Below are 27,572 nucleotides of genomic sequence, written 5' to 3' on the forward strand. Positions count from 1 at the left end.
GGCCAAAGTATTGGAGTTTCAGCTTCAACATCAGTCCTTCCAATGAACACCCGAGACTGATCTCCTTTAGGATGGGCTGGTTGGATCTCCTTGCAGTCCAAGGGACTCTCAAGTCTTCTCCAATACCACAGTTCAAAAGCATCAATTCTTCGGTGCTCAGCTTTCTTTATAGTCCAACTCTCACATCCATACATGACCACTGGAAAAACCATAGCCTTGACTAGACGGACCTTTGTTGACAAAGTAATGTCTCTGCCTTTTAATATGCTGTCTAAGATATGATAGATATGAAACAAAGTATATATAAAAAAGATTCTGTGTTCATGTTTACATAGCATAAAGAAACTCTGGAAGGTTCTGTGCATAACGGTTAGATTAAACATTAATTTTGTGGATGAAATTAAAAAAAAAAACAAAACTAAATCTGACTATTCTTATACTAGCAGATATCAAGGAGGCTGTCTTAGAGGTGTTACAGATGCTCTGTGTATGTCTAGAGCCTTGGCCATCCTCACCTCACAGTATGCTGACCCTGTCACAGTGTCTCCCTTAAGGGTTTAGTCTTTTGCTGTGGTTGTTTGCTGGCCAGCAGGCCAGTAGTGGAACCAACCATCCTCCTCTCTCTCTTTCCAATATGTCTTTATGATATTGCTGTAAATAATCTTGGAGGCTTTTAAGGCTAATTTGGAAAAGAGGATGTATGCAATGTATTTTATTCACATGGTTATTTACACTGAAAGACATTTGAAACTTTAGACAAGTGAACTAATGAGAATTTGCAGTACATGGGCATAATCTTATATTTCAATTTCACATTGGCAATATAATGAAAATATATGGGTATAGAATTCCAAGGTTGTAACTTTCTCTAGGGTGTTGTATTTTTTTAATACACTGTATCTAAGCATTAGGCATAACGAATGTGTTTAATGAGTACCACTGCTGTAAGAGAAATGTAGTCCTACTCCAACATTTGGATTTTTGTATCCTGCAGTTTGCCATTGTCTTCAAAACTCCAAAGTATAAAGATGTCAACATTACAAAACCAGCCTCTGTGTTCGTCCAGCTTCGGAGGAAATCTGATTTGGAAACTAGCGAACCAAAACCTTTCCTCTACTATCCTGAAATCAAAGGTAACTCGGTTATTTAAACACTTGTACTTGTTCCAACAAGAGGACAGGCTGTTGAGAAAAGGTCAGGCAGTCCCCTCCTTTGAACAGCCTGCTAGTAACTGGTCTGTGGGTCCATGGTACTTCTTTTTAGAGAAGAAAGAAGTAATATATGATTTTAGGGTCATAGAATTAAGTCTAGCCTTTTAAAATAATGTTATTTCCACCGAGTTTTATATGAGGTTAAGCATATAAAATTTCTCTTTGAATTTGAGAATCTATGATTTATTGAATAACTCGGGGGTCAGGCAGTTGAGATGAAAACATAAGGCTTGCTGTATAGGAGAATCAGCCACTGGACTCAGGCAGTTGAACAGAAGACTCAGCCACCATGCAATGCAGAGCTATAAAAATGGTAAGGCAGCATTCTATTGCTCACAAAGGATGCATCAAGAAGGAGAGAAAATAGTCTCCTTAAATTGTTATAATGAAAATTATTATTTTGGTAATTCCAAAAGTAAAACAGCCACGAAAACATAGGATAGTGCCAAGGAGAGGGAACCCTAGATTCTAAAGAAGCCACATGAAGAAAGCTGCTTCAAGGTCTTGAAAGTTGGGCACGTCTTTTGGTAGTTGAGTGTGCCACAGAGAAGGAAAGGGTTTCCCTGGCTTAGGAATAGTTAGTGTATGTTCAGAGAAAAGTGAGGCTAAGGCGCACCCGGATTGACTCCTGAAGGAAGGCAGGAAGGCAGGGTCAGGCTCTGGGGTGCTGTGATTGGAGCCTACAGAATTGTGCTTTGAAATTGGAAAGGGGAAGGACCAGGCCAGTTTAGATTTAGAATGATGCCTCTGCCTTCCCTACATAGACCCTGAAGAGACTGTCTGGGCAGCAGTGAGTCAGAAGAATAATGCAAGAATCCAAGTAAGAAAGGGTGAGGTTAGTGAAGGTCTTAGTCCAGTGGTGTGAAAGGAGAAGGTAGATCCACGAGGCAGTGCAGTGATGATGTCAGGAGGACCCAGCTGTTGGTTGGGATAAGACGTGAAGGAGAAAATCAGGAGTCATAGATGATGCTAGGAATCCTCACCTGGGAAGATTGTGATGTGGATGAATTGATGAAGGATCAGTGGAGCAGAAGTAGATTTGGGTGGGCAAAGGCAGAGGTCAGTTTAAATCATGTTGCATTTTAGGTTCCTGTGGCAGATTCCTAATAGGCCATTCAAAAGACAGGACTGGAATCCAAGCGTGCAGAATGGGAAATTCAGCCATGAGGATCCTCTCTAAATGAGTATAACAGGCCCCAAAAGTATTTATTTGTTAACCTGGAGTCCACTGACTCCTCTGCAGGTCCATGGCTAGAAATGTACTTTAAAACAACTGGGTTTCTTTGTAATCCTATTTTGTATTTTACATACTGAAAACTATGATCCTAAGAAGAGATCCAGGCTGCAAAAGAAGCTGTGGCACAAACAAAATTAGAAGGCCCTGGACTAGGGGGAAGTGAGAGTGAGGAGGGACGAGGCACCCAGGTCCTGGCTAAGGTTGGAACCCGCAAAGGTGCCGCAGCAGCAGTGCACACGCCTCCTGATCCTGTGATAGCAGCATGTGATGGCTGATCTTCTAAGAGGGCTTGCTTTTCCTAGAATTCATGTTGTGGCGGGAGCATTTAGAAAATGGTTCCGAGCATTCTTGTTTCTTTTCTGAGCTTGTGACTTCTCCACGGATGGGTCAGGTTCATAGTGCCTTTTGTTGATGGTTTGAAAACACTGTCAGCAGAGGAGACTTTTTTCTCTCCACATGAAATTTTGTGTGAAATTCCAGTGTATGAAGCTGAGCAGCTCTGTGTAAAATGAGATGGCAAGCCCTGCCCACTTGGCTTCCCCAGGAGTGGTCACCTCTCCTCACTTCCCCGCTTAGGATTAACATCCTTCTGTAAAAGTAGACACAAAACAGAAACAGGGCAAATTTTTTGGACTTTCTGAGGGAAAAAAAGATTTCTTCTCTTACAACATGCTCAAATTAATGTCAATTTTTCTAATACAGATAATTGGTTAATTAAAGGCAACTCAGATTACCTACCCATGTATGAGCCTAGAAATACTCAAAGCTGAACTTGGTTTCTAGGCTGCCTGAGTCTCTTCCCCAGTGATGTCTGTGCATGGATACAGCAGGGGTACATCAGACTAGTACTCTCATTGCTACTCTGTTATAGTAGGAGCTGTCTTGGGTTGGGGTCTCCTGAAAGTTCAAAACTTCACCTCTATGCGAGAAGCACTTACCTTCCAGGCTATCACTGACTAAAAACCCCATACATACAAATAGTATGAAAAGAACCATCTGGAAAAATAAGAGTTAATAGTTGAGCTCCACAGAGAGAATGGCCAACACATACTGGGATTGAGTTGTTGTGAAACTGTGTGCCTGGTCTAAGTCACTTCCATCGTTTTCAACTCTTTAAGACCCCATGGACTGTAGCCCGTGAGGCTCTCCTGTCCATGGGATTCTGCAGGCAAAAAGACTGGAGTGGGTTGCCATGCCTCCTCCAGCGGATCTTCCCAACCCAATCCCCACATCTCTTGTGTCTCCTGCATTGGCAGGCAGGTTCTTTACCACTACTACCACCTGGGAAGCCCTGTTGTGAGATTAGAACTGTTTTATTGAAGATAACAAATTACCTTAGTCTATAAAACCTCCTGGATTATAAAATCCCAGGTTGAAATAATCACAAGGGGAAATAATCACACCAGACCTGTGACTGGCCAGAAAAGTATCAGGCAGGCCATTTAGCATCAGAGTAACTGTATGGAAACGAATCCAAACTATACAACCCAAAGAATCACTGTCTTCATTTCTCAGAAGTCACTGAACATACCTTCCACTGCCCCCAGCTCCTGGAGTCACTCCCTATCTCACTGCCTTGTTTTATATTCTTCACTTATTTTTATCAGTATGTAAAATTATCTTACCTATTAATTTATGTGTCTGTTGTCTTATTTGTACTTCTAGTAGGAAGAATGTTCTTGACATCACAGATTTGGTCTTTCATGTTTATTGCTACATCTCAAACAATATGTGTCACACAGAAGATGCTTATTAAATATCTGAGATCTAAGTTGCTGATTGACCCACTAAGTTGCCATCCTTCTCCAAAACACTAGTAACTTGTTGGGTGCCACCAAGTAGGACATTAGACAAAGCAGTATGTAATACTCCTCTTATTGCAGAGAATCATCCAGCCCTGAACTCTGCATCCTTTATGGCCACTGACATTGTGTCCCATTAAAGTGTCATGGAGATGGTTGGGTCCAAGGCAACAATCAAAATAATCAAGAGAGGGATGGTTGGCAAGGGAAGAAGATAGTTGAGGAGCCATTGTACAAAAGCAAAGAAAGACCATAATGACTTCTCAGTCTGAAAAGATGGGGATTAGGAAGAACTAGAATCGTAATCTTTCAATTATGAAAGGTATGGTCAGGATAAATGCAGACATCTCTTTTTACTAGCAAACTAGAACCCGGAAAGCAAGAATGAGGTACTTGTAAAGCACATGCACAGCAAAAGGTGGTAGAGGCTAAAAGTTGTATTGACATTTTGTGAACTAAGCTGTTATCTTAAGTCATCCTTTATTAAAGGAAGTGAAGATATGTGAGTGTTTCCCAAAAAGTGATGACATAATGGACTGCTCAGTAGACATTATATCTGATCTTCACTCTGCCCTGACCTCATACAAGTCCCTTAACTTCCTAGCTTCAGTTTCCTCTTCTGTAAAGAAGAGCTTATTTTGAGCCCTTTTAGAATAGGTTGATGTTTCATAGTACATCCCATGGTCCACCATCAAAAACAGACCACAAGGTTGAGTGAACCCAGCGTGAAAGTCCCCATGTTCAATTCCATGGAAATTCAGACTGCAGGTTCTTTTATTTTAAAAAAGCTTGTTGTGGAGTTTACTGTATCTATTTCTTGTCATTGACATCTTAATGACTGTAGGATAGTTAATTTTTTAAAACTGACTCTTAAAAGTTCCCATTTTACAATGAATGTAACCAGTGAATGTCCCTGTTTTATAAGTCAAAAGGAATACATAGCAAATACCAAATGATCTCTTTGCTAGAAAGCATGTCAATGGATAATATTTATTTCTGAAGATGAATGTGTTGTCTGGTTTGCTCTTGTATTTCATGTTACTGATGAACTAATATCTCATGTAAGATCAACAGTTTATAGGATGAATAATAATTATGACTGTTAGTCATGATACAAATTTCTCTATGGAGAAATCTTGTAAATCTGTCCAAAACCTTTTGATAAGGAAATTGTTCAAGTTTCTCCGCTTTGAAGTCACCCTTTTCTAGTGGGAGCCTGTTTTCGTCAAAGTTGACCCATGCTGGCTTTTGTTTTCCTGAGTCTGGACAGGATTTGTTTTTAAAAGATGATTTTTTAAGTGTACTTCGCTACCCTACTTTCCCCTGCTTCATCTTTCAACTGCCCCTAGATGTTCACGAGATAATCAGTAAACAACAGCATTCTTCCTAGCCCTGAGACGGCTGAAACAACCACAGAATTAGAAATTTTGAAGATCTTTCTGAACGTAAACAATGACCAGAACGGACCTGAAGAACCAGAAATAGGACAATTGTTAAGTATTGCGCTGCTGATTGAAAAAAAAAAAAGAATACCCTATTAAACCAAACCCAAAAAGCTTCTTTCACTCCTTTGTTTCAAAAGAAAGAAGGGAGAAAAAAAATGTATGGTGGGAAAATCAGAGAAGGTAAAGAAAGGGAAACAGAAAGAAGAAACAAGAATGCAACAAGAGACCACAAAGGTGCTGGCAGAACTCAGAGGGCCACAGGGCGGGTGGGAAGCGAAAGAAAAACAGAGCAGTCACATAAGGAATGAGGGGGAAAGGTCTAAATAGTATCTAGACCTGGACAGTCAAAAATCTCTGCGGGCATCACTGTATTTTAGTCAAGCAGTGGTCTTACACTTTTTAGCCTCACATATTTCATAAGTCACCAATGGCTACAGACCCCTCTCTTGTTGTCTTTCTGGGACCCACCCATTTTTATTCTCATGGTGACCACCAAGGAGCAGCTTCTGTCACTTTCTGTCTGTGCTGTCTCTGCTTCTCACCTGTGCACCAGTGACAAACTGATCTTCCTAAAACACCAACCTGTACACAGCATCCCCAGTTCAGAAACAATGCATGGCTCTCCTGCCTGTAAATTAAATCCCTTTGGTTCACAGTCCAGGTGCTTGACAGTGTGGTCCCATTCAGCCCTGATTCTCACCAGTTCCTTATAGAAAACTTCCACTTAAGCTAAACTGATGCCCTGCTGTTTTCATAAGCATGCAGCATACATTGGTTCCTTTGTTTCTTTCTCTCTGTATCCCCTTGCCAGAGCATCTTCCCTTTGCGCCCCCTCCTAATGGAAGGTTGATTCTGGAAGCCTTTCCTGAATTTCCAGCTCATGGGTACTCCCTCGAAGTCTTCCATAAACTCCTGGAACCCTCATTGGCACCATGAATTTAACATACATCGTATTATCGTGTCCTCTCTGTCTTTCCCCTAAACCTTAAAATTATACTGGAGGGTTCTTGACAGCAAGGACGTGATGTCATACTTCTCTTTATCCACAGCAGTTAGCTCACTGTAGATGCATAATAAATGTTAGCTGATTAGTAACAGTTATTTTGTATGACCATGTGAAAATGCTCAGTAATGTTTTTCTCATTCACTTTTTTCAGTATCTTCATCTTTGATGGGCAGTCTGGTGTCTCACTAACTTGAATGACATGGGGCACTTTATCTATTCCAGAGAGAATTGGGTGTATACTGTTCTGTGGTCTCTCTGAGGCTAGTTCTTGGTCTTTGTATTCATTGGAATAAATATAATGCTTCTTGAAATTTGGCATCTCTTCCTCCTTGGGTGTTTTGTTTCCCTTTAAAATGTTTAAAAATACCATCAGAATCAATATTCTTTCTGTGGCTAGTAGTGGAACTGAATCAATCTCTTCTCCTTTGGTTTCTCTTCCTTTAAATACAGATAAAGAGGAAGTGCAAAGGAAACGACAGAAGCTCATGCCCAATTTCTCTGACAGTTTTGGCGGTGGTAGCGGTGCTGGAGCTGGAGGCGGGGGCATGTTTGGCAGCGGTGGTGGAGGTGGGGGTGCTGGCAGTGCCGGCCCAGGTATGAACCAAGGCTGTTCTTTCACATCTAAGAGGGTGTATTTCCTTCTCCTAGATTTCCTTGTCTACGCATTGAGTAGTTGTGATATTATTAAACATGATTGTTGTTATTGTTTAGGGTCTAAGTCGTGTCCGACTCTTTTATGATCCTATGGACTGTGGCCCACAAGGCTCCTCTGTCCATGGGATTCTCCAGGCAAGAATACTGGAGTGGGTTGCCATTTCCTTCTCCAGGGGATCTTCCCAACCCAGGGATTGAACCCATGTCTCCTGCATTGGCAGGCAGATTCCTTTATTGCTGAACCACCAGGGAAATCCATTGAACATGATGTATTAAAATTTCCCAGGACTTCCCTGGCAGTCCAGTGGTTGAGACTCCATGCTCCCCCTGCAGGAGGCATGGGTTTGAGCCCTGGTCGGAGTAAAATCCTGCATGCAGTGCAGCATGGCAAAAAAAGAAAAATTTCCCAGTAAACTTTTTTCAAAGAAACACATGTTCAATTTATAATATGTAGATCAGTTCAGTTCAGTTCAGTGGCTGAGTCATGTCCAACTCTTTGTGAATATGTAGATAGATAATACAAAAACTGTAAGAAGAAAAAGTCATGAAGTCAGTTATCCAAAGAATACCTCTTAACATTTTGGTATATTACCACCTCGTTTTTTTGCGGGGGGACAGAGAAGGCAGATACAGTTGTCTTGGTATTCTTTGGAAACGTTGAAAAGGTTTCATTTTATATTTATGCTATACTATAGAAAAGTTGAAAATACATAAAATCCTGCCATCATAGATTAGCTATTTAATTTTGTGTATACATTATAATATATATTATACATTTCTCCAAGCACAGCTGTGTTCCTCATTGTATATATTATTTTAATCCATTTAGTCATATGACCTATTCATTATTCTCACATGATTGTGTGTAGAGTTATGTATGCTGTTTTTTCCTAACAGTTTAACATAAGCATTCTCCATGGTTATATAAATTTTACATGAGCATAATTTTTAAGCATCATTTTAATGATTGATAATATTTCATCAAGTGAACAAACCATAGTATAACTTACTTGAATATTGTTTCCTATTTTTTTTATATAAAATGCACTGAACTCCTCTATCCACATTGCTTTTCTTTTATTCCAGTTTATTTCTGTAAATTAAATTCTTTGAAGTGAAATTACTATGTCACAGAGTATGACTGATACCCACTGCTACCCCAAAGAGTTTTACCAGCTTATGCCTCCACCAAAAAATGCATGAGAGTGACCAGTGGGGGCGTGTTTCTGTTGAGGAATCAGAAACCAAACAGTTGTTTGGTTCAGTTTTTTCTCTCCAGAGGTTAGTTCACTGTCTTCTGTGTCAGCCAGTCTGAGTCTGGGTGGTAGCCCCTCATCATTAGGCTCTCCCCACCATGAGGGAGTGGGAGACCTCAAATATGAACTCCTGCACACTGCCCAGAGCCTGGCTTCTGCCCAAGTGGCCAAACTGTCAGCCTTGCCAGAATGGAATGTTCATGATCCCACGACTGCCCATGATGCATCTTACTAACTCACAACGGAAGCAACGTGTCAGGCACACCGAAGCCTGTGCTCGCCTGACGGAGGGACACGAAGGTTTGCTGAGCCTTTTTGTTTATAAATCGTCATGAGGTTTCATTTGTTACATCTACCATTTCAGGGTATGGCTTCCCCCACTATGGATTCCCCGCGTATGGTGGAATTACCTTCCATCCTGGAACCACTAAATCTAATGCTGGGATGAAGCATGGTAAGTAGCACTTTTTTTTTTTTCCAGTCATTACTTACACAACATTATCTTGAAAAAAATGGATAAATGCAAAGAAATTAAGACAGTAACTTCTTTCCCCAAAACTGTTATTTCCTGTGGAGAGCAGGAATTCTAGTCCTGATGCTGTATTTATATTTATATATTTACTTTGTACGTGGCATGAACAGGGGAAAGAAAAGAACATTAGAAAGGAGCGTAAAGAGACTTACTGTTCAAACATAAAGTCACCAAACTTACCTATTCTCTTTTTTTATCAAATACTACACTTTTGAAGACATTTAGAATTTTATAGGGATGGTCTTTTCTCATCAAATGTACCCTCTAATTAGCAGCTGTTCATGTGTTCATGCTTCACATTACATGTCCATCCCAGTGTTGTTGCTGTTCATTCGCCCAGTCGTGTCTGACTCTTTGCGACCCCATGAACTGCAGCACACCAGGCCTCCCTGTCCCTCACCATCTCCCAAAATTTGCCCAAGTTCATATCCATTGCATTGGTGATACCATCCAGCCATCACATCCTCTGACACCCTCTTCTGCCCTCAATCTTTCCCAGCATCAGGGCCTTTTCCAATGAGTCGGATGTTTGCATCAGATGACCAAAATACTGAAGTTTCAATTTCATCATCCGTCCTTCCAACAAGTATTCAGGGTTGATTTCCCTTAAGATTGACTGGTTGATCTCCTTGCAGTCCAAGAGAATGTCAGGAGTCTTCTCCAGCATGATAGATCAAAGGCATCAATTCTTCGATGTACAATTCCAGTGTACCTATTGAAAAAAGAATACAAAAAGGTCTTCTCATGTGTTCAACACCTGTTTCATGTCAGATGCTTTTACATGTTTTAATCATCTTCTTGATTCCACTGTAAGGAAAATATTAGTTTCTCCATTTTATAGAGAGAGCACATCAAGGTTCACAGATGACCATTTACTCACTGAAGGTACATATTTGTTAGCGGCAGAACCAGAATTTGAACCAGTTCTGCCTTAAAACCTCAGTGCTCTCATAGTAGCTGTCAGATAGTGTAGTAGGACCTGAATGAGGATGATCAGAAACTGCACAGGATAGCTCCCACAGTGAAGAATGTGAATTCAGACCACATCTTCACAGTTTGCTTGAGCACTGAGGGGGAAAAATAGCTGCTCTGCTTTCAAGAATTTTTAATATGCCACTTTCTTGTAATTCCTAGAAGAGCTTTACTTCATTTTCCTCCTTTCCAAATAAACAGGATAAGATGTACGTTTTTAGAAATGTAAAAATATGTTTTTTAAGCTCTTAAAGTTCTCATCACAAGAAAAGAATTTGTAACTCTATACGCTCATAGATGTTAAACTAGACTTATTGTAATGATCATTTTGTAACATATACAAATATTGAGTCATTATATTGTATACCTAAAATTATTACAATGTTAATGTCAATTACACCTCAATTTAAACAAAGTTTTCTGGAAGTGACTTTAAAATAACTTCAAAATGGGTTACTTATGACCATTTTTTAAACAATTTTTACCCATTATGATTTAATCTCTGCAATACTGTGTTAAAGAGTTCAATGATTTGCACTCAGAAGTTATACAGCCAAGAGGCAACCAAGTATAATACAAAGAATGGCTCTGAAGTCTTTGCACTGAAAGCTATACAAAGTTTCTTTCTTCAGGAAAGTAAGAATGAAAATAAACAAAAAGAACAGATAGCTCCCTAGGTCCCACAACTTCAATAGAAAATAACATTAACAGTGAAATTGTAGATGTTAACATATTCTGGTAAACGGATCATTTTAAAAGGAATTTTAAATTAACTGTTTTTCTTTTCCCTTTGCAGTAAACCTGCCTCCACCTTTAGCTGACCTTTGCTGAAACAGTGAATTATAACTGAATAGATTTTACTGAGAAAAGGCTGATTTTTTTTTTTTTTTTGGCTTTTATTTTAGGAATCATAGACACCCCATCTAAAAATGACCCTGAAAGTTGTGGCAAGAGTGATGACAGAGAGGTTGTAAATCTCTCCGAGCAAGTAACAGAAACCACAGAACAAGAGGGAGAATCCTGCAAGGGGGGCACTGAAGCTAACCTGACATGCTCAGTAGGAGTAAAAGAAGAGAACTGCAGCTTCCAGGGTGAGCCGTGCAGGATGGAGGACCGCGCGGTACTGGCTGGGGAGGGCTGGGTCAGGTCTGGGTGGAGAACCTGTTTCCAGAAAACAGGTTTATCTTGTTGACCTAAAGACTAAAGATGACACATCCACATCTGGTTCCGTGTGCTCTTCGGAGCCCTGTATGCCTTTTGAAAAGCCTGTGCCGGGTCATTTTATTCACTCTGGGGTTTCCATTTGCCCAGTGTTATCTCTGACTATAAAGTACAGACATTTACATATGCTTCTCCAGTCATGTCATGCAATTTTAGGGTATCAGGAGAGATAATCTAAATCATTTCCACCACAGACAACAGAGAGCAGTTTGCATAATTTTGACAGTCTCCCTTCTCTGACTGTAGCTTGACTGTCACACTGAGGTGGAACTTTGCCTGAAAATAAGAATTTTTCCCTTTATGACACTGCCTTCTTTGGAGAATTAGGATTAGGGGGACAGTGCATATTTGGAACCAGTACCCATTAGAGTATGTGTCAAGAGTCTAGGTCATCCCAGATTATGCTTGGAAGACTTTTTCTGCAAGAGAAAGATAGTAAATAAGTAGAATTGGGGGCTACATAGGTTTCTGTTGCATGTTCTTTTTTTTTTTAAATAAATGTACGCACCATGCTTAGATAGGGGGCCATAAAAAACAGGCCACATACAAAATTTGGCCTGCAAGCCACAAGTTTCCTCCCACTGACCTTCAGGAAGCAAAGTTTACAAGAACACCAATGGCTGTAAAGCAACTATACCCCAGTAAAAATTAATAAAACAAAGTCACAGACGATAAAAATAAAGACCTAACACAGAAACACCAGTGGCTCATAGAGAGTCTGTCTGTCTGTGGCAGAGACTGATTTTTGACACTTCCTGCCCAACAAGAGAGTCACTTAAGATTCCAGTGAAGGATTATTTCCCCAAGAGATTGATTATTTACAATTGTGGCAAAATCCAGTGAGCATTATTTGGAGATTGATTATTCTCTTAAAATAGCAGACATTTTTGAATTTCTTTTCCCCAAAAAAATTGTAGACAGGTTTTTTAAGATCAACCTCTGTATTTGTCAGTGAGCCAACACCCACTTGTGCTTTTTGCAGTGAACACAATCCAAAAGCACTGAAAAGTGTGTGTGTGCACGTGCTCGCTCAGTCTCATCCGACTCTTTGCAATCCCATGGACTGTAGCCTGCCTGGCTCCTCTGCCCATGGGATTCTCCAGGAAGAAGTACTGGAGTGGATAGCCATTTCCACTTCAGGGAATCTTCCTGGCCAAGGGATCGAACTTGTGTCTCCTGGGGTTGGCAGGTGGATTCTACCACTCGCACTACCGGGGAAGCCCCTGAAAGGAGCATTTTCCACTAAATCGATTGTGTCTCAGAGTCTCAGAATGCTGATGCTGACAGTGTTGGCCTCAAGCATGCCATTCCTGTAGAGCAAGTACAGGAAACTCGACTGTGACTGTGATCATTGCCTTGCAGATAACCTCTTTCTGGAGAAGGCTATGCAGCTGGCCAAGCAGCACGCCAACGCCCTCTTTGACTACGCAGTGACAGGAGATGTGAAGATGCTGCTGGCCGTCCAGCGCCATCTCACTGCTGTACAGGATGAGAACGGGGACAGGTAAGTCAGGACTTTTGTAAACAAGGTGTTTTAAAGGGGCAAAGAGAGAAAAGAATTGTGTGCATGCTGGCTAGAGATGAGACAAATTGATTAAAGTCACTGGATCCTGCAACTGAAGCTTTTCCTCAAGAAAAAGAATGCATCAGTAAGGCTGAGTGGTGTGATCTGCTTCTCTGTCCTGTGATTCCCACCTGTTGAGTTCTAAAATATCCGGTTACTCATCTAAGAGTACAACACTCTGGGTTAGAAAACTAAGATGTGTGTGGAGAATGGTACTTTTTGAAAAGCCCTGCTTCATTTGTTGGAATAAGATTTAGAATAATATCTAATAAACATTTGTTTATTGGAATAATAATATTTACTTTGTTTATTGGAATAATGTAATAAAGTTTGGTCTTACCAAAGGTCTAAAGTGCTTATTATCCCAACTGCATACCTGTGATAACAGTAATCTCCAGGAAAAGCCCAATAGAGACAGAGCAACAATGACAAAATGATTAAGAGGCCATCGTCATTCTCTCCCAGTTAACAGTTCCTTCTCTGCTGCCTGTGTTAATGGTCACCAGTCTGTGACTGGACCAGACTCTTCTGACTGCTCTCACCCACGTGATGTGGGAGTCTACCATTCCACCACTGTGCTTCCCACTTCTGGTGTTATAGGAGGGCTCATATGTGCAAGGACACCTGGCTTCTTTCTAAAACAGGTCTCCTCATCCTTTCACTGAGACTTCTAAAATAATCTCAAAAGCCTATAAAAATAGCAAGCGACAGCAGCTCTCAAATCCAAGTCAAGTGGTTTGCTCAAAACCTTCCCCAAAATAGCATCAACACTGACAAATCCTTCTCTCTGGAAGAGCTCTTGGGTGCTGTGTCTTAAATCTAGTTTAAACACTGAACCAAATGCTTTAGGAAAGTGCCAACCTTGAGGTTTCAAAGAGAGACCTTTGTTCTCATTCCTTGCAGTGTAACCAAGGATGTGGTGTAACCACTTGCCTTGTTATACAGTATGGGAGGAACCAGCACAGCCGTCTTTGTGTAATGTCATCAACAGCAGAACGTGTTTTACAGGGTTAAATAATCCAGTTCGCATTCAATAGCTTATAACCACAAGAGAAAGCAGTTAACCAGGACAGGACAGCCATATTTCAGATGACATTCTTAGGGACCAGCTGATGAGCCTAAGAAAGGTGAGCGCATGTTAAGTTAGAAAGGGACCGCGGGTGTCTGAAGGGAGGATTGTGGAAAGGGATACAGGCACACGCACTCAAATGGGGGCATTGAGGGGAAGGTATGAACATATGTGAGGACCTGGATATATATGGAGAGGCTGGGGAAGGGAGCCTTCCCTGCCCAGGCAGAAAGTGAATCCTTCGAGTCCCCTCCCAGGTCCCCAAATATTCTCACGCAAGCACGCCCTCCCTCGGAATCCCTGCAGCTGGAAGCCATAGAGGTGAGACTGGGGGAGACCAAAGAAGAGTCCTCATAAGAATGCAGACGGGAATAGCTTTGAGCCTTCACAGCTCAGATCCCTTGTTTTCACTGAGCTTATTGTATTCGGCTATTAATCTGAATCCTGTGGCCATTAGTCATCACAGAAAATACAATTTAAAAAAATAATAAAAACTTTTGTTACTGGGGAAATTCCCATGAGGGTGTGAAAATTTATGGGGGAGGGGGAATGTACTTCTGCTATGAAATGCTGAGCTACACATGGAAATTTTTAGGCAGTTTTTGAAGTACGACCTTTTTCTTGGTATACGTACATCACGTCTGCATCAGACTTCAGGACCTTTTCATCAGTCTTCTTTCAGTCCTAGGTTTCAAAAGACAGTACTGAAACCCTGAGATAAGTCATTTAAAAATCTCTCTCAAATAATGATGCCACAGTTTAGTTTTTCAGGCTCTCCTATGTCAGTGCTAATCCCAGGTAATATACATTTGCTATTGCCAAGAAAGTGGCCTGAGTAAAATGACACCTGCTATGTTTAGAGAAAAATGCAGCCTATGCCTCAGATCCCATATGTACTGCCACCGTGCGATCCCCTGGGTGTGCTCTGCATCATGATCTGTCCATACCTCGGAGGGTTCATCCTCCTGGATGTTCACCGCCACTCCACAGAGCAGCGCACATGTGCCCCTGAAGCAGGAGACCTTAAGGAATTAAGGGAAGGCTTTGGTGCAAGACAGTCACGGACTTAATATATGCCCTGGATTGAGTTCTCTTACACCCATAAGTCTCAGTTTCATCACCAAAAGTAAGGTTAATATTACCTACCTTGTAAGACTATGATTAATATGATAATGTATGTCAAATGCTTAGTGCAGTCTGGTATTAAAAGATCTAAACAAATAGTAGCCATTTTTTATTGGTCTTGTGTCATTTCCAATTAATTTTAATAGTAAATTTTTTTAACAATTAAAAAAATTTTGTTCCTAGGAGTGATGCTTGGCACCTGCCAATATTTTCAGCCTCATTACTGTAAGCCCTCAGTTTGTTCAGTCATCCTTATTTTAGTGCCTAAATTGTGTGCCAGGGCTGTAAGGCTGACCCAGGGAGAACCAGCCTCCAAGAGGCTCAGAAGACAGAGAGAGAGGACGTACAGAAAACTGTAGTTGCTCAACCAAGCAGGAAACTTAAGAAGAGGATAGCTTGCTCTGCCTTGGAAACTGAGAAAGTCTTCTCCAAGGATGTAAGTTTTGGACTGGAGCATGAAGGATAAAGAGGTGCTGTTGAGGCAGACAAGAGGAGCAAAACCATTCCAGGCAGAGGCAAGAATTCAGGGGAGAAATACAGTAACACTGTTCCTCCAGAGGTTTGCTTCAAGTCTTCTTCCTGTAGTTAAGAGCTTAACTCCACTCTCCCCTCTTGGGATGTAGGAAGATCTTAAAAAGCCACCACCTTGTATTTTGGAAGAGGTGGCAGGGCTAGGTGAGATAAAGACATTTTTCTGAACAAATCCTAGTTCAGGCATTTAACTCATATCATCTGTGTGTCCAGGTAAGTCAGGGAAAAATTAGAGGAGAATATGCCCTGAAACCATAGCACAGAGGCAGGGCTAGGATTTGAACTTGGAGACGTCTCTGCCTCAAAGTCCAGGCTCCTTTACACATCAAGGAGTCTGAACTGAGCCCCCAGAGACCAAGCAGGCTCTGTAAGTGAGCAGGCAGTAGATCACACCCACCTTGGATTCAGGATGTTTCATAGATTGCAGACATTTGCACGCCAAAGAAAACTAGGTATGAGAGCCAAATTCAGTTTACAGATCTAATCCTATCGTGAGAACCTGTTTTCTTTTTTTTCCATTAACACTTTAGCTGATTATTGCCACTATATTTTTATTCCAGTGTCTTACACTTGGCAATCATCCACCTTCATGATCAGCTTGTGAGAGATCTGCTGGAAGTCACATCTGGCTTGATTTCTGATGAAATTATCAACATGAGAAATGATCTCTACCAGGTAAGCAGAAATATCAAGGAGACGACTGAAGAAAAATCCAAGGTGTGTTCGTGTGCTTGTGTGTGTATTAATAGTAGCACATAATATTAACAGTAGCAAAAATAAAACAAATGTCTTTGTAGGTAATATCAAAAAGCCCATTACATAGGAATGTTCTTTTATGAATGAAGATCCTTTGATCTATGGGTGTAATAGCAGTTACCCCACAATGAAATTCAGCATCCTGCACAGAGATTGCAAACTTGAAGCTTCAGAAACTTGTCAAAGCCATCAGTCTACTGCAGGATAAATACATCATACCTGTCCAGAAAAAAATAGCATTGAAAAAACTTTTCAGTTTGAAAAGCCAGTGATTGACAAGAATTTTAAAGTGTGCTGAACATGTTGACAGCACCTAGATTAAATGGTTATCAAATGAAGGGTGCTGAGTCTGAATACAGAAAGCTAAAAAGGTTGCTTGAGAAGGAAAAAGTGTCTTTCAAAAAACAGAAAATTCAAAATACAAAATAATAATAATGTTCAAGGTGAAGAAAACAGGGAACACTAAAGAGATTTGCCCAAATCAGATTCACACAGAAATTAGGTAGACTTAAAAGCAGGCTGAGGAACTCTGTTACAGAGGTCGTCAAGTATCTCAGAGAGCAAAGCTAACTGGAGATTCAGTGAGGCTGCCTGGTGGGTACACGCAGATTTCAGGTGAGGAAAGGAGATTGAGCGTGCCAGAATCAAAGCTGGGATGCTGGTGCAGGGAGCCGGCAGACCCCGGCCAGCCTCCCAGGCAGAGACCACACTGGGAGGAGGTGAGTAGGGTCTGCTACCTCCCTCTCCCCCTGGTATTCTCCCTTCTTGCTGCCTTTCCCAGCCCCACCAGTCTTCTCTACAGCCTCCTGGTATTGTGCCCTTCTCAGCTTTTCTGTTTTCTCCTTCCCTTCAAGACTCAAAATGAATCTTCCCAGTCCCCCTTGGCCTCCATGGTATGCCCAGATGCCTGACTCAAGCCTATCCCTCCCTCTACAAGTACAGACAACCACCATGTACAGTTATTTACACAGTAAAGGTGCTTGTCCCAATTCTCAATTTTTAAAACAGTGTTGTGAGTCATTTCCTAAAAGCAATAGCACTGAAATGTTTACATGTAGCCCCCAGTAGATTTTTATCTGTGAATAGATAGATCAAGTTGATCTGTGTCTCCTGATAAGGGAAAGTAACAGTTTCCCATTGGATATTAAAGCATTAGGCCACGTCTTTGGCCATCATGCTTAAGATCAAAGGGAAAATGAAGTTGGGGAACTCTTCACTGACTCATAACTAGGATGAGGTCTAATTTTAGGTATATATTTAAAGGATAGCTTCTTCCCATTTTCATACCAGTTTGTGTGTTGCTGGTATTTGGAAAGTCACTTGGCCCATAAAGTTTGAGTCTCTCAGGCTTTAGGACTGACTGTTCCTTTCACCATCACAAGTGTACAGATAAAACTGGAAATGGGACCTTGCACTTCTCAGTCCTCCTTTCAAAGAGTACTTAAGTTCAGTGCCTGTATGTCAGATTCAAGGAATTGTTTTTCTGTTTATAAATAGGACCTGCAAAGGACACTGCACAACAGGCTTAGTAGTTGTGATTTATTATGTGCCAAACTCTTCACTGTATCATTCGGGTACACCTATTGAGACTCTCCTCTGTGCTGAGGACAAAACTCTGAAACCACTACCTTTGACGCTTCCATGCCTTCTGACGTGGGGACTCTTGGGGGCATGCAGGTCCACTTCTTGCACCCCTTTACCATTGTTTTCATTGATGGGCAAGGATTCGGGATCCCCTGGCTGGCCTTTAAGGTGTCAAACACACACCCAATGGCGACTTTTATTTGAGAACTAGAAACCCACTAATATTTTAACTTTCATTTTTCTGTTGTAAAGGTTTTCTGTTAGCTATTCTTCTTGGGAATTATACAGTCCCCTAAGTAATTTGGATTATTTGGCAATTGTCTGAAACATGCTCCCAAAATACCTTTCACTAATCTTAGTACATTTCTGTGGCCCATCTGTCATGATCAAATCTCTCTTCCACCCACCCTCTAGAGAAAGCCACACTCAAAATAATACAAGTACATAGGGTTAAGATTTTTCTGAAAATATTTCTGAAATCTATTCAACTATTTTCTCTTCTCCCATTCCCCTCCCTGCAACATAAACAACCACTCTAGTGTGTTTGATAACAATTTTATTTGCATATCTTCCTATAAAACATGAGTGGGGGGGTTGTGCATGTATTTTTTGTTTCTAATTATCATATATATGTTCGTAGTTTTTAAAATAGTACGTGAGGATATGCATTAGAGAATCAAAGTTACCCTCCCTAGCAGCATACAAGTTCTCAGCCCCCACTCCCAAATATAACAATTATAAGTATTTCCCTAGGTATTTGCTACCTAAACATATATACTTTAAAGTAGATAGACGTTTAAATGTACTTTTTCAAAATTTATTTTTAATTGGAGTATAATTGCTTTACAATGTTGTGTTGGTTTCTCACATACAACAGCATGAATCATCCGTAAGTATACATATGTCCTCTCCCTCTAGAGCCTCCCTCCCACCCTTCTATGAGTACCAGGTGGAGCTCCCTGTTATACAGCAGTTTTCCAATAGCCATCTATTTTACATATGATAATATATATGTTTAAATGCTACTCTATTTGTCCCACCCTCTCCTTCCTCTGCTGTGTCCACAAATCTGTTCTCTGTTTAAGTTTCTTCCTGCCCTGCAAATAGGGTAATCATTACCATTGTTCTAGATTGCATATGTATGCATTAATATACAATATTTGTTTTTCTCTTTCTGCCTTCACTCTGTACAACAGGCTCTAGGTTCATCCATCTCACTAGAACTGACTCAAATGTGTTCCTTTTTATGGCTGAGTAATAGTCCATTGTATATGTCCACCACAACTTCTTTATCCATTAATCTGTTGCTGGACACCTAGGCTGTTTCTGTGTCCTAGCTGTTGTAAATAGTGCTGCAGTGAACATTGGAGTACATGTGTCTCCATAGTGGCTGCATCAATTACATTCCCTGCAACAGTGCAGGAGAGTTCCCTTTTCTCCACAACCTCTCCAGCATTTATTGTTTGTAGATTTCTTGATGATGGCCATTCTGACCAGTGTGAGGCAGTACCTCATTGTAGTTTTGATTTGCGTTTGTCTAATAATGAGTGATGTTGAGCATCTTTTCATGTGTTTGTTGGCCATCTGTCTGTCTGCTTTGGAGAAATGTCTGTTTAGGTCTTTTGCCCATTTTTTGATTGGGTTGTTTTTCTGGTATTGAGCTGTTATAAGCTGCTTGTATATTTTGAAGATTAATCCTTTGTCAGTTGTTTCATTTGCAATTAGTTTCTCCCATTCTGAGGGTTGTCTTTTCATCTTATTTATAGTTTCCTTTGCTGTGCAAAAGCTTTTAAGTTTAATTAGGTCCCACTTGTTTATTTTTGTTTTTATTTCCAGTATTCTGGGAGGTGGTCAAAGAGGATCTTGCTGTGATTTATGTCAAAGAGTATTTGGCCTATGTTTTCCTCTAAGAGTTTTATAGTTTCTGGCCTTACATTTGAGTTTATTTTTGTGTATGGTGTTAGGAAAGTATATTCTTACATGCAGTCCATGGTATGTTATACATACTGCTTCTGCTTTGCATAAAACTTTCTTAAATTTTTAATTTAATTATAGATTCATAGGTGGTTGCAAAAAATGTACTAGGAGGTTGCCTGTACCCTTTGCCTGGTTTCCCCAGTGATAACATCTTGTATAACTCTAGTCCACTATCAAAGCCAGGAAATTGATATAATCCATAGATATTATTTGGGTTTTGCCAGTTTTACATGCGCTCGTGTGTGTTCATACAGGTCTTCATGCATGTATTTTTAAGTTGCATAGGTGGCTTTGTGCTAACGTGTCACTCTATCTCTGCCTTCACTGTCTGTGGAATTTATCCATGCACCAGTGTATACAACTAGTTCATTGTTTCTACCCCTGAAGAGGATCCTATTGTGTACATCTTCGATCTACTATGTACCTATTTCCCAGCAGTTGACACTTAGCCAACTTCTCACTTCCCACCTCCACAGACAGTATTTCAGTGAAGAGTCTCACTCATGTGCCCTTGTGGATTTGTGTCCCTCAGATACACAGGCAGGAACTGAGTTGCTGGGGCATTTGTTTACTTGGCTCTGCAAAATGTCTGCCTAAGTCCACCTGCCAGCAAGCATGGTATTAAAAGTTCCTAGATTCCTACATTGTATAATTACTTAAGATATAATCCTGGGGTTTAAGATCTAAAGCCTAAAATATCACAGAAAACCTTCCATGGGACCATAGAAAAAAAAACTTAATAAATTTTTTTTTACTAATGGTAAGAGATTTTGTATGATATGAAAATTATATTAAAACTACAGATAATATTAAATCTCTGAATGGTATCATGTGATTTCAGGTCTTTTTTCCAATCTAATTCTCTTTCCTTTCCCCATCTCCCCAAATGACATGTCTGATTACTAAACACAGTTTTTATTTTTTATTTTGAGAGGAAGGCTCATGGCTATAATGTCTATAGTTTCAAGGACATGATTCATTTCAAGCCAGGCTATAGTTCTAAAGGATGAAAAAAAAGGGGGTAGAAAAAAAAGAGAGTAGAAATTTGGGGGAAAAAAATCCTGTTTTGTTTCTGTTTTATTAAATAATCACTGTAATGACACAGCACAGTATCTTTCATCCCATTCTCACCTGGTGTGCCCAACAAGGACGTTGGTGGTCCACCTATTGTCACTGATACAGCCAGTACTGCTTACTGAGAAGGAAAGTCTAGGCAAATTGTCATTTGAGAGACTGGATTTCACAGGCTGCTGTGAAATAGACTGATCTGTATAAAAATATACTGCTGTTCTGGCAGTGACCTCAGTTCTTTGAAAGATACTTTCTTGAGTGTGTTTGTCTTACTCATCTCGAAAATGCTGTTTTCAAAACATCTCATTTGCATTCACTGAGGTGCTGCTTTGTGGGCAGGATAATCAAACGGACTATTTATGCACCTGTTACGTGTCAGCAACATGGCTTGTTTGTCCATCTGAGCCTTCTTTGTGAGGTGGCTCTCTTATTCTGTTATGCCATTGAGAATCCTTTTATAAAGTGTGGTGGCAGAATTCTGTTGATTGGTCTCATGGAGCTTGTCCATGGAGCAATATTTTTTAATTTAGCAATTTTTTTTGCATATCATTATAGAATGACAGTACCTTTGTCAATTGGTTTCTGCTGGGTAGTTTGTTTAAACTTTTTCAGTAAAACCATAAGTTGATTTGGTTTGTTAACATATGATTTCTAAGCTGAAGGTAAGACTCCTTGTAGAAATTCAAGAAAACTAAATTTACTAATAGGAGTTAACTGTCAAAAATCAACTGACTGTAGCCAGAAACAAAGCTATTAAGAATTGTAAAAAATAAATAAAAATTTTAAAAAATAAAAAGAATTATAAATATAAAAAGTAATTTTGATAACTAAATGTCAGTCCAGTATATATATATCATTAGCATATGATATGGAGTGGAGAGTAACTCATTTGCACAGGTGAGAACTTAATCTGGGAATGAGAAATGGCCCCTCAGTTTGATTCCACCTATTGCAGTCACAGCTAAGCCAGTGGATTACAAGTGTCTATGCCACTGACCAGTGTCATCTCCTGCCTCTCCTCCACTCCCTAGACACCCCTGCACTTGGCAGTGATCACCAGACAGGAAGATGTGGTGGAGGACTTGCTGAGGGCTGGTGCTGACCTGAGCCTTCTGGACCGCTTGGGTAACTCTGTTTTGCACCTCGCTGCCAAAGAAGGACATGATAAAATTCTCGGTATTTTACTCAAGCACAAAAAGGCAACACAACTTATTGACCACCCCAATGGGGAAGGTAAGAGACAATCACACATCATGGTGTAACCCTGTCTGCTTTCTAAACAATAAGTAGCTACCAGATAAATGTGTGTATTTGACCTGCACCCCAAAGTGCTTTCCTTAACCACTTGGAATTCATCATCTCTTATGGAAATTTCCGTTGCTGGCTGCAGCTAATTCCTTTAAAGATGATCTGGAATAGTCAGTAGGAGGGAAAAGCAGAGGCCTGAGCAAACACCATTCTTGATATGCAGAAAAAGAATTAGCTGCTCAGTCATGTCTATCTGCGATCCCATGGACTATAGCCCACCAGGCTACAGATTCTCTAGGCAAGATACTGGAGTGGGCTATCATTCCTTTCTCCTGACCCAGGGATTGAACCTGGGTCTCCTGCTTTGCAGGCAGATTCTTTACCATCTGAGCCACCAGGGAAGCCCCCTTGATATGTAGAAAGCATCCTTTATTCAGAGAATGTTTATGTGCTCTCATTGTCTCCTGAGAACACAAAAAGTGTGGGGTTTACATGCAGGACAGCTGACTTATAGCACCTGTAAAGACTGGAGTAAAGACATGCTGACCCCCAACAGCCTTCCCTCCCCGTGACCATCCCTGTGCTTGGGCTGTAGGTCTGAATGCCATCCATGTAGCCATGATGAGCAACAGCTTGCCATGTCTGCTGCTGCTGATGGCTGCAGGGGCCAACGTCAACGCCCAGGAGCGGAAGTCGGGGCGCACGGCGCTGCACCTGGCCGTGGAGCACGACAACATCTCCTTGGCTGGCTGCCTGCTCCTGGAGGTAAGGGATGCACTTACCCGCCTTCTTATTCAATTCCCAAGGGGTATTTGGGAAAATCTTTCCAAAGAACAACTTCGCTAACAGCTCATCTCCCTATCGTCGGCTCTACCTGTGTAATATCTACTGGAGGCTTCAGAATAGCAGCTCAGGCCCTCCAGTATTCCCCTGCCCAGCATCTCTGAGGATCTCTGCACTGTCAGAGCCTGCCTAGAAAACAACTGGGCTGGTAACATGACCTGGAGAGCCATTCAGACAGGGGAGGTGGGGACAAAAGGGCGAGAGGACCTTGAACTAACCCTTTTCTGTGTGGGCGGATTTTAGGGTGATGCCCACGTGGACAGCACCACTTACGATGGAACTACACCCCTGCACATAGCAGCCGGGAGAGGGTCCACCAGGCTGGCAGCTCTTCTCAAAGCAGCAGGTAAGGCAGCCTGGTGGTCAGCCATAGAAAATGTCATCAGGAAGGCAAACCCAGACTCACTAGAGCATCTAGGCCACCTCCTTAACCTACAGACATGCTGCAGAAAGGCACAAATAAATAAAAGTTTGCTGCAAATCCCACTTAGCAGCCATGAAGGCTTTGTTTGTATTAGTAATCCTGGGTGCCATGCTGATGGTCATGTTAGTTTTTACTCACCTGTTTTGGATTTGGATTAAGTTGAGTCCCATAACAGATCTTAAGGTTGAACTGAATTCCCTTCTAGAATTTGGAGCAGTATCAGCCTTAGGTCACATCACAGGTCCTCAGAAGGAAAAGTTTATTGGTATAATAAAGAATTTAAAGACTTCCTTTTGTAAGAAAGGTCTCTGAGAAGCCAAAATGAAAGGAACAAACACATGGGCCATGTGTTGAGTACTGTCATGTACCAAACCCTAAAAATCGCTAGCTTCTGTTGGGCTAGGTACGTCACACTGTCTCATTTAATCTTACTTAATCTGCAGTAACCCTTTGAGACAAATCCCATTACTATTCCCATTTTATAGCCAAGGAAACAGACTGGTGAGACTTTTGCATCCCAGTTCCCAGGCCCCAGTTAAGGGCAGAGCTTGAGTCACACCTTGTCACCTTGAACTTCCACACTCTTCTATGTTTCTCTCCCCTGCTTTGCTCAAGGATGTATAGTGTTATTCCAATTCAACCCTTTCATCCTGTGAAATATAGGAAAATTATTTCTGCTCATCCTTGAATCTCCACTGCCTTATACATTTAGAACCTCAAAAATGTTTAATGTAACTGGTATCTCAAGCCTGTCTTGGCATACTTGATTTACTTATAAGGTTATTTAATTGTTTTTAGAAAATAAATGCCTCACAAATTCAAGAAAATAGCAGATTAAATACCTTCTGTTAAAAAAAAAACCCAAAAAACTGAGACCAGGAAAATAGAAGAACCTTTTCTTTGGCACCACATTTTTCTGACATCATATCCCAAATAAGCAGCAGCCTTCTCTTTTCTCCTTTGTCAAGCTGAACATTCCCATGAACAAGAGACGGTGATTGCAGTGTTTATGATTAGTGTGGGGAGTCACTGGTTATGATTATGAAATGCCTTCAGACTTGAAGCTATAACCTTTCAATAACTACACATCCTACCAGAAGGTTTTCTTGGTGTTTTGCATTTAAGGATCAGTGCCATAATCCAGGAATAAAACAGAACAGGTTGGCACTAGACAGAAAGCAGCTTTGCTCTTTTGAGCAAGCAGGTGAAGACACTGAGAAACACGAGGTGCCAGGCATCAAGTTGAACATACTGGACCTTAATCCTACGGGTGCACCCTTGTTGTTGTTTAGTCGCTAAGTCATGTCCGACTCTTTGTGACCTCATGGATGAGCCCACCAGGCTCTGCTGTCCATGGGATTTCCCAGGCAAGAAAACTGGAGTGGGTTGCTGTTTCCTTCTCCAGGGGATCTTCCTGACCCAGGGATCGAACCTGCATCTCCTGAGCCACCAGGTAGTCCCTGTAAACTGCCGCCATTAGTCCTCCGGTTAAAGGTGCATCGTTCACTGACAACTATCCTATAGAGTCAAATGTGAGCATCAGTCCAAGTCTTTGTTTTTGAGAGTGTCCTTGGCTATACAAAGATATCATTGGTCACCTTTATAGTCAAGATATATTTAGAATTTTAAAGCAGGTTTCTGGATATTTCAGTGGAAATGTGTTGTATATATTTATAGAATCTGACCCCTGCAGGCAGTTAGGAGCTGACAAGATGTGGGTTTTACCTAATGCTGTGTGACTTGGCTCTGCAGGAGCAGATCCCCTGGTGGAGAACTTCGAGCCTCTGTATGACCTGGATGACTCCTGGGATGAGGATGGAGAGGATGAAGGGGTCGTACCGGGAACCACTCCTCTGGACATGGCCACCAGCTGGCAGGTGAGCACCGCTCAGTCAGTGTGCTGGCTGCCTCTGAGGCGGCAAGTGGTCTTCCTCAGTCTTTACTCCCTGAAGCCCGCACCTGGTATTTTTAAAGACAGGCTGCTTGTCACGAGCTGTATTTATCTTAAAAAGCCTATCCGCTAAAGATCTAGGTCAGCAGAGTTCTGAACATAAAAGCGTACGCCTAATCAGATCAGAGTTAGATGAGAGAAACTCAGAATTCACAAAGCGTGTTGCCCATTCTGAACTCACACCAGAATCCTTCCCATCTGAGTTTCTGAAGCCAGGATACATGCCATGGTTTGCCTGAACTTTAGTAAGTAACTGCCGAACATGAAAAGAAATGGGGATTCTTCTTAGGATTTTCATCAGTATAAACAGAACAGACTTAAACCCTTCCTCAGAACTCTGCTGACCCAAGATCTGAAGGTGAACGCGGTTTCCAGGTCTTTGGGCCCAGGGAGGGGAGCCACAGGCGGAGGTGGGCAGCCCACATCTCCAGCCCAACTAACTAAACTCCTGAGGGGCAGGCGCTGCTCTCTGACAAAAACCCACCTCCTCAGGGCCCGCGTGGCTTGAGCAGAGTAACCCTGGCAGAGAGACCACGTGGCACTCTACGTTGAGTGCCTGGTTTTCCCAGAAGCCTCACCACAGAACACAAAAATATGCCACTCGGTGACCCCATGTGGTCCTCACCCAGGTCAGTCAGCAACCAAGTGACTGCAGAGAATGCAGGAAAGCCTCCATAGCTATGGAAGTTTCTTTTTCCTTTACACGTTAACTTTTATTGGGGGTATAGTTGATATACAGTGTTGTGTTAGTTTCAGCAAACTGAATCTGCTACATATATATCCACTCTTTTTTAGATTCTTTTCCCATATGGGTCATTACAAAGTATTGAGTAGATTTCCCTGTGCTATACAGTAGGTTCCTATTAGTTATCTGTTTTCTTTTCTTTTATCCTAAGACTTTTTGGCCCCTCAGTTAAAAGGTGGATGGTGCCAAGAGGCTATCCTCAAGCCTTGTGAGCATTTGTACACCTCAGTCTGAGCAAGCTTAAAAAACTCATTCTCATGAGCCTTTTTACCAGGGAGGAAACACAGCTTCACAGCGCAGCGTGGGTTCAGTCTTTGCCCTAACTCTCAGGGAAACGTCATTTACCATCAACTCTGACCAGCACATCGCTGCCTGGGTGGTCTGGACCACCTTTGTTCCTCAGAAGGGCTGTGGCCTGGCTCTCTGTGAGGCTGGGTAGGGTCTTTCTATGAAGCTCAGACAGCTCTTGTGGGGCACAGCCTCCTGGGCCCAGAGCCCCAGAGGGCAGACACGTCTGCAGGCCAGGGTACTGACTCCTCTTCCCACTCCATCTTAGGGGTACGAGCCCCTCCTGAGGAAGATGGGCTGAGTTCCTTACCACAAAGCAGCAGATTTCCCTGGTGATCCCTGTAACATCCCCGCATTTTCCTTCCCAACAGGTATTTGACATATTAAATGGGAAACCCTATGAGCCAGAGTTTACGTCTGATGATTTGCTGGCACAAGGTGAGTTGTGGGAGAACCAGGTGCCCTGAGCCAGTGTCACCTCCATCCTGACCCTGAAAGGGGCTGCGGGAGAGCTGGTGTTACCCAGACTGTTCTGTGAGAGGCGGGGGCTTCTCTCAGAATCGGGGGTCCTGCCACGGAGAAGGTCCAGCTGTGATCTACCACAGCATGGGCTGTTCTTACTCACCTGGGTGGCTGCTGACTCTCTGGTGCAAGAGTGCAACTGCTCCCCCGGGGTGGGGGGGGAGCTGTGTGGCAGGGACCGGTCCCTCTGGAGAGTCTCCGATCAGTTAGGATGGTCATGTTTCTCCTTTATCTCCTTTAGGAGACATGAAACAGCTGACTGAAGATGCAAAGCTGCAGCTCTACAAGTTGCTAGAAATTCCTGATCCAGACAAAAACTGGGCTACTCTGGCACAGAAATTAGGTCTGGGGATACTGAACAACGCCTTCCGGCTGAGTCCCGCTCCTTCCAAAACCCTCATGGACAACTACGAGGTAACTTGTCACCTTATGTTGTCACTGTAGTTCAGTCACTAAGTCATGTCCAACTCTTTGCGACCCCCTTGGCTGTGATTATCTGACTTTGTTAACATTACCGGCCAGAGCACAGTCCCTTCCC

General features: G+C 41.8%; 1 protein-coding gene and 1 long non-coding RNA gene across 3 annotated transcripts in view; one reads left to right on the forward strand and one right to left on the reverse strand.

The window, feature by feature from the left end:
* NFKB1 (nuclear factor kappa B subunit 1) overlaps positions 1 to 27,572 on the forward strand; it is a 124,432-nt gene that overhangs the window by 92,387 nt on the left and 4,473 nt on the right. For both annotated transcript variants that reach the window (XM_081483089.1, XM_081483100.1), the window contains exons 11-22: positions 995 to 1,133; positions 7,152 to 7,295; positions 8,976 to 9,065; positions 11,021 to 11,206; positions 12,699 to 12,840; positions 16,186 to 16,300; positions 22,045 to 22,246; positions 22,857 to 23,026; positions 23,348 to 23,450; positions 25,281 to 25,405; positions 26,884 to 26,950; positions 27,276 to 27,448. In XM_081483089.1, coding sequence (XP_081339215.1) covers positions 995 to 1,133; positions 7,152 to 7,295; positions 8,976 to 9,065; positions 11,021 to 11,206; positions 12,699 to 12,840; positions 16,186 to 16,300; positions 22,045 to 22,246; positions 22,857 to 23,026; positions 23,348 to 23,450; positions 25,281 to 25,405; positions 26,884 to 26,950; positions 27,276 to 27,448 — 1,656 coding nt within the window. The remainder of the gene's footprint in view (positions 1 to 994; positions 1,134 to 7,151; positions 7,296 to 8,975; positions 9,066 to 11,020; positions 11,207 to 12,698; positions 12,841 to 16,185; positions 16,301 to 22,044; positions 22,247 to 22,856; positions 23,027 to 23,347; positions 23,451 to 25,280; positions 25,406 to 26,883; positions 26,951 to 27,275; positions 27,449 to 27,572) is intronic.
* Positions 2,490 to 27,572, reverse strand: part of LOC145503519 (uncharacterized) — a 38,821-nt gene continuing 13,738 nt past the window's right edge. Inside the window, exons 11-14 of the long non-coding RNA XR_014051526.1 lie at positions 27,138 to 27,269; positions 25,254 to 25,487; positions 9,324 to 9,855; positions 2,490 to 3,037 (exon numbers count right to left, since the gene is read on the reverse strand). This is a non-coding gene — a long non-coding RNA (uncharacterized LOC145503519). The remainder of the gene's footprint in view (positions 3,038 to 9,323; positions 9,856 to 25,253; positions 25,488 to 27,137; positions 27,270 to 27,572) is intronic.

The sequence above is a fragment of the Giraffa tippelskirchi genome, chromosome 1 (genome assembly GCF_054371585.1).
Source record: "Giraffa tippelskirchi isolate mGirTip1 chromosome 1, T2T-mGirTip1v1.2.pri, whole genome shotgun sequence".
In the NCBI taxonomy this organism is placed as follows: domain Eukaryota; kingdom Metazoa; phylum Chordata; class Mammalia; order Artiodactyla; family Giraffidae; genus Giraffa; species Giraffa tippelskirchi.